The 12,329-nt window shown below is 49.0% G+C and overlaps 1 protein-coding gene across 1 annotated transcript; it reads right to left on the bottom strand.

The window, feature by feature from the left end:
- Nucleotides 1–2,645: 2,645 nt before the first annotated feature.
- On the bottom strand, nt 2,646–11,164 carry LOC121166547 (glucose-6-phosphatase catalytic subunit 1). The gene is made up of 5 exons (XM_040995737.1): nt 10,874–11,164; nt 7,328–7,437; nt 5,988–6,093; nt 5,331–5,446; nt 2,646–4,275 (listed from the first exon to the last, which is right to left on the bottom strand). Exons 1-5 carry the CDS (start codon nt 11,101–11,103, stop codon nt 3,764–3,766), a joined length of 1,074 nt encoding a protein of 357 aa, XP_040851671.1. The 5' UTR covers nt 11,104–11,164; the 3' UTR covers nt 2,646–3,763.
- Nucleotides 11,165–12,329: the final 1,165 nt, after the last annotated feature.

Genomic DNA, 12,329 nt, shown 5'->3' with positions numbered 1-12,329 from the left:
AGGTGGGAACAAAAAAATCATTATCAGCCCAAGTGAGAGGAGCTCACTGGCATTGCATGGTGTAAAAACGCGTTGATCAATCATGCTTTGAAACTTGCAAAGCGAAGAGGAGGCAATGTTATGATACAGGATATGAATACACAGTGACACAAAAGGCATGGCAAAACCAACGTGCTGTGGCAGCTTTCCTTGCCAACCCTTTGGGAAAACAGTCCAGCAGTTCCTGAAGGGGTGAAATAGTCGCTGTTTGCTCCAGCAGTTCTACTCCTGGGGATATACCAAGAGACATGGAAGCAGACATCCATGGAAAAACTAGTAAGCAAATGTTCCCAACAGAATTATTCATAATAACCCCTAAGGGGAAGCAACCCAAATAGCCATCAGTTGATGAGTGAATAAACAAAATATGGCAGATCCAAAGAAAGAAGTGAAGACCCAGTATATATTGCAATGTCATAGGCTTTGCAAACGTTATGGGAAATCAAAAAAGCCAGTCATGAAAGGCCAGGCGTTCTGCACTTCCAGCCACATGAAACGTCCAGGACAGGTAAGCTTGTGTGAGAGCAGGCCGACTAACGGTGGCCTAGGGCGGGATGAGTGGGCAGTGAAGTGGGAGTGACTTGTAGTGGTTTTCTTTCTGAGGTGACACAAAATGTTATTTAACATGATTCATGGTACTCGTTGTGCAATTTTCTGAGGATATTCAAAACCGTTGTGTGTTTTTATTTATTCATTCATTTTTATTTTGAGAGATACCCTAGAAAACCCATCTGTTGGTTCATTCCCCAAATTTCCATCTCTAAGCCACAGGGTCAGGAACTCGATGCAGATTTCCCAGGGGAGAAGCAGCAACCCAGTTCCTCCCGCTAGCGTTGCTGCCCCCCATGTCTGTGGTAGAGGGAAGGTGGAGCACACGCTGGGCCTGGAGTTTGAACCCAGGCCTTGGATGTGAGTAGTGGGCATTTTGACTAATGTCTTACTGGGCTTGCACCTGCATGGATTTTTTTTTTTTTAAAGCCAAAGTTGCTATAAACACTGTTAAACTAACACAGTGATATTTTCCTAAATATATATATATATATATTTTACTGTGGTGTCTCCATATTTAGAAGCAAACCCTACTCCATGGGAGGACTTTTTTTTTAAAAAAAAATATTTACTTATTTGAAAAGGCAGAGTGTTAGAGTGGGAGAAAAGAGAAAAATCTTCCATCTCCCAGTTTACTCCCCAAATAAGCATGATAGCCAGGGCTGGGGAAGCCGGATGCCAGGCAGGAACTCCACCCAGGATGGCAGGGCCCAAGCACTTGGGCCATCTTCCACTGCCTTCCCAGAAGTGTGAGTGGGGAGCTAGTTGGAAAGCAGAATAACTGGAACTTGAACCAGCACCCTGAGAAGGGATGCTGGGGACATAAGCTGTAGCTTTAACTTGCTGCACCACAAAACTGGCCCCCTCTCTTATAACGGCCTTCAGCTAGAATGAATCACAGCTTCCCTTGTCTGAATTCAAACTCCTGTATCTGGTGTTTGAAGGGTAGCATCAATGAAGTGCACTGAGAAGAGGGGTGGAAGGTCAGGTATGAACTCGGGATCCTGAAGCTGGCTCTGTGACTTTGGGCAAGCTCCTAGCCCCTCTGTGCTTGTTCATGTATATTAATGAGGATGAGTTATAGTATGCACCTCCCAGAGACGTTGGGCAAATCAAGTGAGCGAATTGTAGAAATAAAGCACATGGGACAGAGCCTGGCATTTGGCGAACATGCAGTAGCTCTGTTAGTATGTGTCCTTATCAACTTCACAGGTTGAATATGATGGGAGCACTGTTTACCTTCTGCCAGACTCTTACTGAGAACTTGGACTTGGTCCTTGAGAATAAATGAATCATCACGAATGGAGCTGTGTCTAAGCTGTGGGGCCCAATTCAAACAGATCAGATCATTTCCTTTCTCCCTGGCTGGGACCCATGCAGTTTCTGGGAGATTTAGTCTCCACTGCTAAAACACCCAGACCCAGCAGGAGACCTCAACCTTCCCTAAATATATCCATTCCTGAGTTCTGGAGTGAATTAGCAGAGCTCAGCCTCGGGTGATCCAGGGTTATGGTGCGCACACGAGGCCCTCAGTGCGAGAAGCCTGGATTTAGGATGCTGTGACCCACATTGCAACCTGTACCATTTCCCCGAGCCTTCCTCGGCGCTGTGACCTGGCCTGTGGAGACTATAACTAGGAACCTTGCTGACACCAGGCTCGTGGTCCCAGCGTCTGCCCACCTTCATTCTGCCGCTACCACTTGCATGCCCCGACAGCTTGCTTTCACACTGACCTTGCTGCTTGTCTGTCCTCCAGTGGCAATCATTCTAGAGAACGCCTCCGGCTGACCTGTGGCCTGGTAGGTAATGGCCAGTCCTGGGCAGTACTGGCTATGCTAATGGACTCTACCTGTGTCCTATGGGTGGATCGTAAACCTTGCTTCTAGGACTCCTGCTGGACTCAGGATGGACCATTTTCCTTTTCCAGAGGGAAGACGTAGGCACAGAGAAACCAAATTATTTGTTTAGGGAAACCAAGAAAGAGCTGGAAAATTGAGCTGGGCCAGAATTAGACCCTGTGGATCACAATGCGCCTAGGACACAGTCATCAGCCAGACTTCATTGTTTAAATAAAACATTGTTTAATAAAATACTGCATACACATATTTTTCTAAGATGTTCAAAGCAGGATGGTTGACGTGGATGACAATACATGGTATTCTGTATAATTGGTAGCAAAAACAAGGCGTTTTAAATAAGTAGCCTCAGCTCAGATTGGAAAGCAGACCAGGGAGAGTTCAGCGTTTCCTCTACAGATGTGCTCTTGGTTGTCTTGGGATGGAGAAAGGAGTCATTCTACCCTCCAGGAATCATAAGTAACATTGGAGTGACCTTCTGGAGAGAGGGAGCCCGCCTTCCTCCTTGCCATCTTGCCCGAGTTCCGAGCTTGTAACTGAAGCCTACAGAAGCACCATGGTCACTTTCTGGGCGTGTGGGGACGCAGCAGAGCAGCGGGGCAGTCCCTGGGACACGCTGGGAGACAGCATAGCTGGGCTGACAGAGAGGAAGATGGGAGGAAGAGAAAAGCTGACTGTGCCTCCCTGACCTGGTCCAGCGCAATTACTGAGGTCACCAGAGACACTCAGGATCTAAAGACAACATGGTGGCGTTTTGTCTAGAGCAGTAAATTGCCAGAGACAGAGTTAGCCCACTCCCCAGCGACTCCTCCCCTTTCAGGTCGGTCTGCCCTTCCAGACACTTCCTCCCCTAAAAACTAGAGGCAGTTTGAGCCACATTGTTTGTCATATAATTTGCATAATATATAAGATCCTGACAACTCTTCTTCTATCCTGCTATCTTTTCCTATCAAATTTGCTCTCTCTTTGACTTGATCAGGATGAGCAAGGGTAGAAAAATCTCTGCCGGGATGTCCAGCCAAGATGTGTGAGCATCCCCGCCTGGAAGCGTCTTACTGTCCTGCGTCTCTGTCGGAAGAACCATAAGGAAGTAGGTCTCGGGGAGAAATCCAGACTGACCCAACTTCTGGTTGTCAAGGCATTCTCAGATAACCTCATGAGCTTTGCCAAAAGCCTCATCCCCCAGATGAGCAGCATGGCAAAAGAAGGGAGGGCACTGGAGCTAACTTTGAACCCCTCTGGCCTCCAGGTGGGCTGGCAGAAGACCTCGATGCCCCCTCAGGCTGCGACAGTCACAGGCTTTATGTACTCTGCACCTCTCACAAAGACTTCTTGTGTGTCTGGCCCAGGGCCCGGGCGAGGCAGTAGGGGATGAGGCTGACGGAGGCCAAGGGCACGACGGCACTCTTGCAGAAGGACAGAGCATAGAAGATCAGCTCCACTTGGGAAGGGGGCTTCAGAGAGTCGAACAGGTGCAGCAGGACGAGAGAGGTCACGATGCAGCTGAGGCGGAAGGGCAGCCGCTTGCTGAGTTTGCCCTTGCAGCTCTCCCTGTACATGCGTGAGTTGAGAGCCAGCCCCAGGCCAAAGAGGGTGCCCAGGTTCTTGAGCAGGCTGGCGAAGGGTGTGGTATCGATATGCACCCACTCGGGCCGTTCACACCAGCGCTTGGCCTTCTCCAGGGTCCATAGCAGGTCCACGCCCAGCCCCTTTAGCAGCAGGTAAAAACCGACGGCGAAGCTGAACAGGAAGCAGGTGATGAGAAAATATTTCTTGAGGCTGGCATTGTAGATGCTCTGGATGTGGCGGAACGTTTCTGCCACGGCGATGCCTGAGCGGGAGGAAGCGTGACCATGAGAAGGGGCGGTTGTTTTGTGCCTTACCTGTCCTGGATCTGGAACAACGGGCCACTGGGCAGGCTGGCCTGCCACTGTGCCAACTAAATCACCACATACTGCCAGGAAGCCTGGCTTGTTCCCAGGTGTGTCTCCAGCATAAACTTCCGAACAGGAGAGTCCCACTGTATGCAGGCTTCCTGCCAGGGGACCCGCTGTCTCTGCTTGAAGACCCTTAGGAGCAGACAGCTCATTCCCACTAGCCGCTTTACAGCTCTGGATGGATTTGACTTCTAGAAAGTTCTTCCTTCCTTATGCTGACTTCCCTAATGTCACCTTTCGGGCTCTGTTCTCTCTGTGCCAGTAGGAAGCTGTGAATCTAGCTCCTCTGTCACACAGTTGAGAATGGTCTCCACCCTAGATATCCCCAGGTTTTTCACTTGATGTGGCAGGAGGTGCTAACTGCTGTGTTACTCCTGGTCGCCAGGAGACCCTTGGTTGCCTTGCTCTCAACAGTATTCTTTGACCGTTCTTCATTTCCTGGGGGAGGGATGGGGAGCCCACCATTTCTCTTAAGCTCCTGCTTCCCAGTGCCTCCCCACAAGATCAACATGTTTTTCTTATACTTCACCTTAATCTTTCCTCTAAGAAAACACAGAGACACACAACTCTCTAAGATCAACTGCTGGACTTGCAAATGGGAATGTATTTAAACCAAGACCTTCTTTAGGGCACTGTTTTAACTTGCTAAATGTGGTAGATACTCTGAGAACTAAATCAGGAACTGCCTATATATTCCAGACCGGGAAAAAAATTCAAGAATTTCAATTGGGTGACTTGATTAGATGCCTTGCAGTTTTTCTGGACCACATTTAATCAGCAGATCTGGGGCACACATGTAGAAATGAATCTCTCCAAATCTTTCACTGAAATGGCCACAGCCTGCATCTGTGACAACACACACAGCATGGCTGGAATTCCGGAGCTTTGTCCGGATTAGGAACTAATCAGATTGGAGGGGAAGGAGAGGGAGAGTTGGAACAGCTGATACCTGACAAGACTCCGGCCACAACCTGGTGGGGAAAGTGAGCAGCGAGGTAGATCCGCGACAGACAGACATTCAGCTGCACAGCCCAGAAGGCCAGCCACAGCACGATGCTCAGCAACCTGCAACGGAAGAGCCCGTTGTCATGGAGCCCGGGGGGTGGGTGTGGAGGGGGCTTCCAAAACAGAACAATCAGGACAGGGATGGTGGAGTCTTACAACTTTGGATGCCATCCATACTGGGGTCCCTGCTCCAGAGCTTTGAGATGCCTGGGACTGGTAGCAAGTCCTCCCAATGATAACTGAGAATGCGTACAACAGCTGCATACCCACTCTGCAGTGGGAAGGGCTCAGGTGTTTGTTTACTGTGACCTACACAGGTACCCACCTCCAGAAGTTCCTGTTTCTGAAGCCCTGTGGCCCCCTGGCTGTCTGCTCCTTAGAAGCCCCGTCAAGGCCCTCAGCTCCCTGTCTGTGAAACAACAGGTTGCACAACTATTCCAGGTCTCATGAGCACCTCAGCAGAAGGGTCGCAGCTTTTATTAGGGCCAGCTCATGGTAGGGGCTGGGTTGCAATGCAAGGTAGAGAAAGTGGTGTGCTAGCTGCAGAGAGAACCTCCGTCGGCTCCCCATGGCTCACCCACACCCCAGAGCGAGTTCTTACCGAAACTTGTAGGTCAGCTTTTTCTTCCCCCGAAAGATGGAGAGGGTGGATGTGACCATTACGTAGTACACACCTGCTGCACCCATGGCATGGCCAGAGGGACTCCCTGCGGAGTAGAAAAGAGATGAATGTATTCAAGACAGGAAGATCTCCGCTTGGGGACCAGTGTTTGGTCTGGTGGTTAAGATGTCCACATCTCACGTCACAGTGCCTGGGTCCAAGGCTTGGCTCCAGATGATTCCAGCTTCCTGCTTACGCACACCCCGGCAACCATCCTGGCTTAAATATTTGGGCCCTTGTCACCATGTGGAAGGCTTGGGTTGGCTTCAGAGCTCTTTGCTAGTCCTGACTGTTACAGGCATTTGGGGGAATAAACCAACAAATGGGACCTTCTCTCTCTCTCTCTGCCTCTCAGATAAATAAATGAAAACAAAAGAAAACAACAACAAAAACAGTGCATGTCAAAATTAAAAAAAAACCCACATTTTTTTCCTATAACAAGATTTCCACTTGGAAGAATGCCAAGAGGCACCATGTATCCAGTCTTCCACCCCTATGTCTATTCTATCATTCATTCATTTTCTTCTTCCTCTTCTTCTTTTTTAGAGAAAGAAAGAGCACAATGGCACAGACCCACTCATTTGAGCCATCACCGTTGCTTACCAAAGGGGCTAGGGACACTATAGGTGAAGCTCTTTGCATATGCAATTTCAGCTCTGAGCAGCCCTAGGCCTAACTCAGGACTTTGGTGTACTGAGATGTCCTTGCATTTCAATCTGAGCTGCACAATGGACAAGGACCTTTGGGTCTGTCTTGTTCACTGACTAAGGTGGGCACTGAGGGGAACGAGGGTCTGCAGGGGGAATAGCTCAGGGCTGCTCTCTTGTTGCTCTGTGTGTATGTGTGTGTGGTAATGGTGCTGGTAATAGAAAAATCAAACCCATCATTTGACTTAGTTCAATCTCTGGCTGTGACTAAGAAAATGCAGGCTTGGGAATCAGACGGTCAACTTGGAAACCCTTATGTCCTGGGCCAGGCTGCTGGAAAGGGCAGCCAAGGACCCTGATTCTTCTGTTTTCTTGCTTTGGACAGAGGGCCATGGGACAGTCCTCTAAGCCCTTTGCCAGGATGGAGGGAGCAGGAGGTGCAGGGGCCTCCCTGGATCAGCAATTAGGGTTCTAGGAACACGAGGCTGATTTGCAGGAAGGCTTGGTCGAGTTACACCGAAGGAAGCCCATGTCCCTGCAAAATCGACTTCCTCCACAATGGATGCTGCTATGAGGTGCCCGCGGTCAGCCAGGCCCCACCCAGCTTCTGGCTCTCCGGGGCTGCAGTCTCACCTGGGCCAGTCTCGCAGGTGACAGGGAACTGCTTTATCAGCGGCACCGAGGTGTTGCTGTAGTAGTCGGTGTCCAGGACCCACCAGTATGGCCGCTGGCCAAACAGAATCCTGCGGAGGAGAACCGGGGTTGGCGTCACTGATTGAAGGTTTTAATGCGAGGTCTGAGTCTTTAAGAGGTTGTTATCTTGAGAATACCTCTGAAGGTGTCTCAGAAATCTCATGGATCAGAACATTCGGTCTTGTGCTTAAGACATCCACATACCACATTGAAGTAGCTGTGTTTGTTTTTTTTTTTTAAGATTTATTTGTTTTATTGGAAAGTCAGATCTACAGAGAGAAGGAGAGACAGAAAGACCTCCCATCCACTGGTTTACTCCCAAAGTAGCTGCAATGGCCAGAGTTGAGCCCATCAGAAGCCAGGAGCCAGGAGTTTCTTCAGGGTATCCTATGTGGGTACAGGGTCCCAAGGCCTTGGGTCATCTTCTACTGCTTTCCCAGATCATAAGCAGATAGCTGATGACAAGTGGAGCAACCGGGACATGAACTGGCTAGTCCCCTGTGGAATGCTGGTTGTCAGACCCTGATTTCTGACTTTTCAAGAGTTTATTTTTGTTTTTCTGAAAGGCAGAATGAATGAGAAGATAGACATTGATCTTGCGTCTGCTGGTTCACTCTCCAATTTTTCACAACAACTAGGGCTTAGGCCAAACAGAGGTCCAGAGCCAGGGACTCTGCTAGAGTATTAGGGACCCAAATACTTGAGCCACCATCACCTGCTGCTTCCTCAGTACTTCAGCAGGAAGCTGCATCAGAACTGGAGGCAGACCCTGAGCCCACGTGCTTTGATATAGGATGTGGGGGTTCCAAGTGGACGCTAAAATAAAGTTGGCTTTTAATTTCAGTTTCCATGAACTTAACAGAAATCTGTTTATTTATTTATGCTTCACTTCAATTAAAAGGCAGAGAGACACAGGAAGAGAAAGATTGTCCACTTACTGGTTTATACCCCATTTTGGGTCAGTCAAAGTCAGGAGTCTGGAACTTAAGATGGGGCTCAGGTGGAGGGGAGGGAATGCCTGGGACCCAAATAACAGCTGTCAGCTGCTGCCTCCAAAGGCGCGTATTAGCAAGAAACGAAAGTGGAGGTAGAAGAGCCAGGACTTGGACCAGCGCTTCCGACATGGGCTGTGAGCATCTCACGGACTGCTTTCGCTGCTGCCCAACGCCTGCCCCTTTCTGCCTTTTTGAAGTATGCCTACATGTTTCCTTGCAGAAAGGGGCAACAGGTGGCTGTGGAGGGGCAGGAGAGAGAAATCACACGGCACAGCCTTGTCTATAACGTTTGAATTTTGAACTGTCTGAAACTATTATCTATTCAGATATAAATATATAAACCCAAGATCCTAAATAACAGCAATGACAGCAGCTATGTAATTTAAAAAAAAAAAAGTGTCTTGGCAGGATGCATTCAGTGTACATCTTGGACTTGCAAACACAATGGGCTCCCCTGACATCTGCCCCCTCGCACCAGGGATCAACCTCCCTGGGGGATGGGACCTCAATTCCCAGGATCGCTCCCTGTGGGGACAGAACTCCAGGAATGCTCTCTGTACCCTCTCTTTCCCAGACAGGCCACTCTCCCTTGAAAAGGACCAACAGCTCCCACTGTGGAAGCAGGTGCCGAAGGTCAGAGTGCCCCTCCCCACCCCAACACCAGCACCACAAAGGTGGAACAAGGATTCCACCCTGGCAGCAGTGACAGCCGCCTCACTGCCGTCTGCCCCAGGGCCCCCACTGCGATCACGTGCCTGGCACAAGCCAGCACTGTTTTCTACTGCCCTGCTGCTGAGCCGGCAGGTTTTAGTAATTCCATCGATCAACCCTGAGCTTGGCAAGAGAAGAAATCTTTTTGCTATTCTAAAAGAGTTTTATCGTTTATGAAGTCAGAACCTTTTGGCTAAAAGAGAGCACCAGGATCCTTGTGGTAGACTCAGATGGTTCTAGAAACAGTGAAGGATTGGAGGGTGGCTGATGCCTTCATTTTTCCAGATGAGGCCACAGAGGCCAAACTGGACATAAGCCAAAGTCAGCCAGCCCTGGCCAATAAGAGCTGACGATCAGGAGTATGAAGATGTCTGCTTTCCACGACAGGGTACATGGTTCGATACCCACCTCTAGTTCCAGCTCCCACCCCAGCCTCCGGCTAACGTAGACCCTGAGAGGTAATGGTGGGTCACTGAAGAAGCTGGATTCCTGCTGTTCACATGGGAGGCCTGAGCTGGGTTCATGGTTTCCGGTGTTAGCCATGGCCATTGTGGCCGTTTGGGGAGTGAAACAGCAGCTGGGAGCTCTCTATCTCATTCTTTCTCTTTGCCTCTCAAATAAAGTAAAATGATTCGTTTTTTTTTAAGAGAGTATTGTTAAATACTTGGGATGTTGGCAAGCCACTTGAAAATGGTTATAATGGGAGTATCTATGGGATGGAAATTCCCAAATATTAAGACCAGGGCTTCTCTTCTTTTTCCCAAAGTCGATATATTAATCAGGCCTGGATACAATCCAGTTCTTTGAAGCTGGCCCTCCTGGGCTTCAGTCCTGGCTCTGCCATTCACTTCCTAAGCAGGTTGGGCTGGGGAGTCCTTTAGACCAGTGCTTTGTCTCTTCATCGGTGAACTGCTTGGGAGTTATTCCCAGAAGAGCACTTAGCACTTGGGCTGGCATATACAGAATCTTTCATCTGTGTTCACTATGGTTTTCATTCAGGTTCCAGAAATAGCCTTAAGATTTCAGATGATAGAACTGAATATCAGGGATGGGTATCTAACCTAGCAATTAAGAAACCCGTGTCCCTTATGGGAAGCCGTGGTTTGATTCCTGGGGTCCAATTCATGACTCGAGCTTTCTGCTCATGCAGGCCCTTGAGAGGCAGTGATGATGGCCCATGCAGTTGAGTTTTTGCCACCCATGTAGGAAACCTGCACAGAGCTGCTGGCTCCCAGCTTCAGCCCAGTCCTGATCACTGCAGACATCTGGAGAGTGAATCCGTGCCTGGGAGCTGTGTGTGCGTGTGTCTGTAAAAGAAATCATTTTTTTTTTAAACCTGGAAATTCTGAGAGCTGATGTGACTTTCCAAGGACATGCTTGGCAGGTGGCAGGATGAGGGCTGGAGCCCAGTTCTCTGGAGGCCCTTCCACCAGCCAAACAATAGCTTCTGGAGCCGCCTGATTCCTTTTTCACATGTTATCTTTCTTCTTTCATGCATCTACCTGTATATGCTTACTCTACTTCAAAGTAATAAAACTAGACTTTTTTTGCTTAAACTCATTACTCAAGACTTTTAATGATTCTCCTGTCTTTCCATTCCTTCAATTTGTTTAAAATCAGCTTTCTTGCAGTTTCAACTCGTAGGATTTTCTCTGTCCTCCCCCCATCTGTAGAGGATCCAAACTCGAGGCTCTTCCTGTAGAACCCAGGGACAGCTGCCACAGGTGCAAGGACGGGTCCAGCCCCACTCCTGCCCCTCACCTCTCTGTAAAGTTCTTACCACTTAAAGACAAGGTTGAGCCAGTCTCCGATCACAGCCACCCATAGGAGTTTGATGCCCACAGCTTCTCGCAGATGGAACCAGATGGGGAAGAGCACATAGAAGGCGTTCCTGAGGTCAGCAATAACGGACACCAAGATGAACCAGTCCTGGGAGTTCTGGTAATTCACCTGCAGGTAGCGCGTGGACTGGATTCCAAAGTCATGGAGAGCATCCATTCCCTCTTCCATCCCCCGTCCCTCGGCACCCCCAGGAAACAGCCCTTGCAGGTGCTCCGGGCTTGGTGGTGATTGCTCTGCTATCAGTCGGCGCCTTGCCCCTGTTTTATGCACCCTGTATTCCTCCGGCAAGTCAACCCAGCCCTGACCTTTGGACTCAAAAAGTACTTTTGTCTAAAATGTATTGATCAAAGGTGCATCACCAGTAGGTCGATGTGAACATGTTCAGGCTGATTTACGTAAAATAGAAAAACAGGCACACAAAAACAGCCTGATCAGCCATGCACACAGCACGGCCAATGATTAACTTTGGCACGCCGCTCTGCAGTGCAAGGGCTGCCGTCCGAGACCCTGAAACCGGGTCAGAGGCACAAGCCAGTCTAAATCCTGTGAAGTGTGTGTGATCACGTTGTACTTCATTGAGGACCACGAAGTTATGATGCTGCAGATACTGAAGCTTTGAAGTCACCCATCTTAAAATGGGGTCAATCTGATTGTCCTGGGAACTGTTGTCCACCTGGCTGGCCCTTTCTTAGCTGCATGGAGGGCCTGGGGTTTGCTCCTTAGAACAGCCCTTTCCCCAACAGTAGTTCAGAATCTCTTAGGGCCAGAAAGAATCATTTGTGAATGGATCAAGTAGCCTGAAAGTTGAGCACTTTGGGGGCTTTATCAAGTATGTTTAAGTAATAGAACAGGTGTCCATGTAGTATTAAGGAGATGTATATGGGCCTGGTGCAATAACCTAGTGGCTAAATCTTCACCTTGCATATGCTGGGATCCCATATGGGTGCCAGTTCATGTCCCGGCTGCTCCACTTCCCTTCTAGCTCCCTGTTTGTGGCCTGGAACAGCAACAGAGGACAACCCCAAAGCCTTGGAACCCTGCACCTGCATGGAGACCTGGAAGAAACTCCTGGTTCCTGGCTTCAGATCAGCTCAACTTTGGCTGTTTTGGCTACCTGGGGGAGTGAACCAGTTGACAGATCTTTCCCTCTATATCCCCCTTCTCTCTGTATATCTGCCTTCCCAATAGAAATAAATATATTTTGTAAAAGAGGGAGGGAGGGAAGGAAGGAGAGAGAGAGAATGCATGTGGTTTTAAACAAGAATGCCAGCAAAGCAACAACTTGGAACTTTGGAGAAACTGTTGGAAAATTTCAGTTATTTTTGAAGACGAGCTAGTGTTACCTGAGCTTTCAAATATATGTGACCCCTTCTCCCTGGTTCTAATTTTGATGT

The sequence above is a fragment of the Ochotona curzoniae genome, unplaced genomic scaffold, assembly GCF_017591425.1.
Source record: "Ochotona curzoniae isolate NIBS_2020 unplaced genomic scaffold, NIBS_Ocur_1.0 patch175, whole genome shotgun sequence".
Lineage (NCBI taxonomy): Eukaryota > Metazoa > Chordata > Mammalia > Lagomorpha > Ochotonidae > Ochotona > Ochotona curzoniae.
Note: the sequence above shows the minus strand (reverse complement) of the source record. Positions and strands in the feature narration are given on the sequence as shown.

Bases quoted from the DNA above. Each gene is read 5' to 3' on its own strand.
- LOC121166547 (XM_040995737.1), bottom strand. From the start codon at position 11,103: ATGGAAGAGGGAATGGATGCTCTCCATGACTTTGGAATCCAGTCCACG. The intron at 5,447-5,987 runs GTAAGAACTCGC...CTTCCGTTGCAG, and splicing joins AAGCTGACCTACAAGTTTCG to GTTGCTGAGCATCGTGCTGT. The intron at 4,276-5,330 runs GTATCAGCTGTT...CCTCCCGCTCAG, and splicing joins TGTGGCCGGAGTCTTGTCAG to GCATCGCCGTGGCAGAAACG.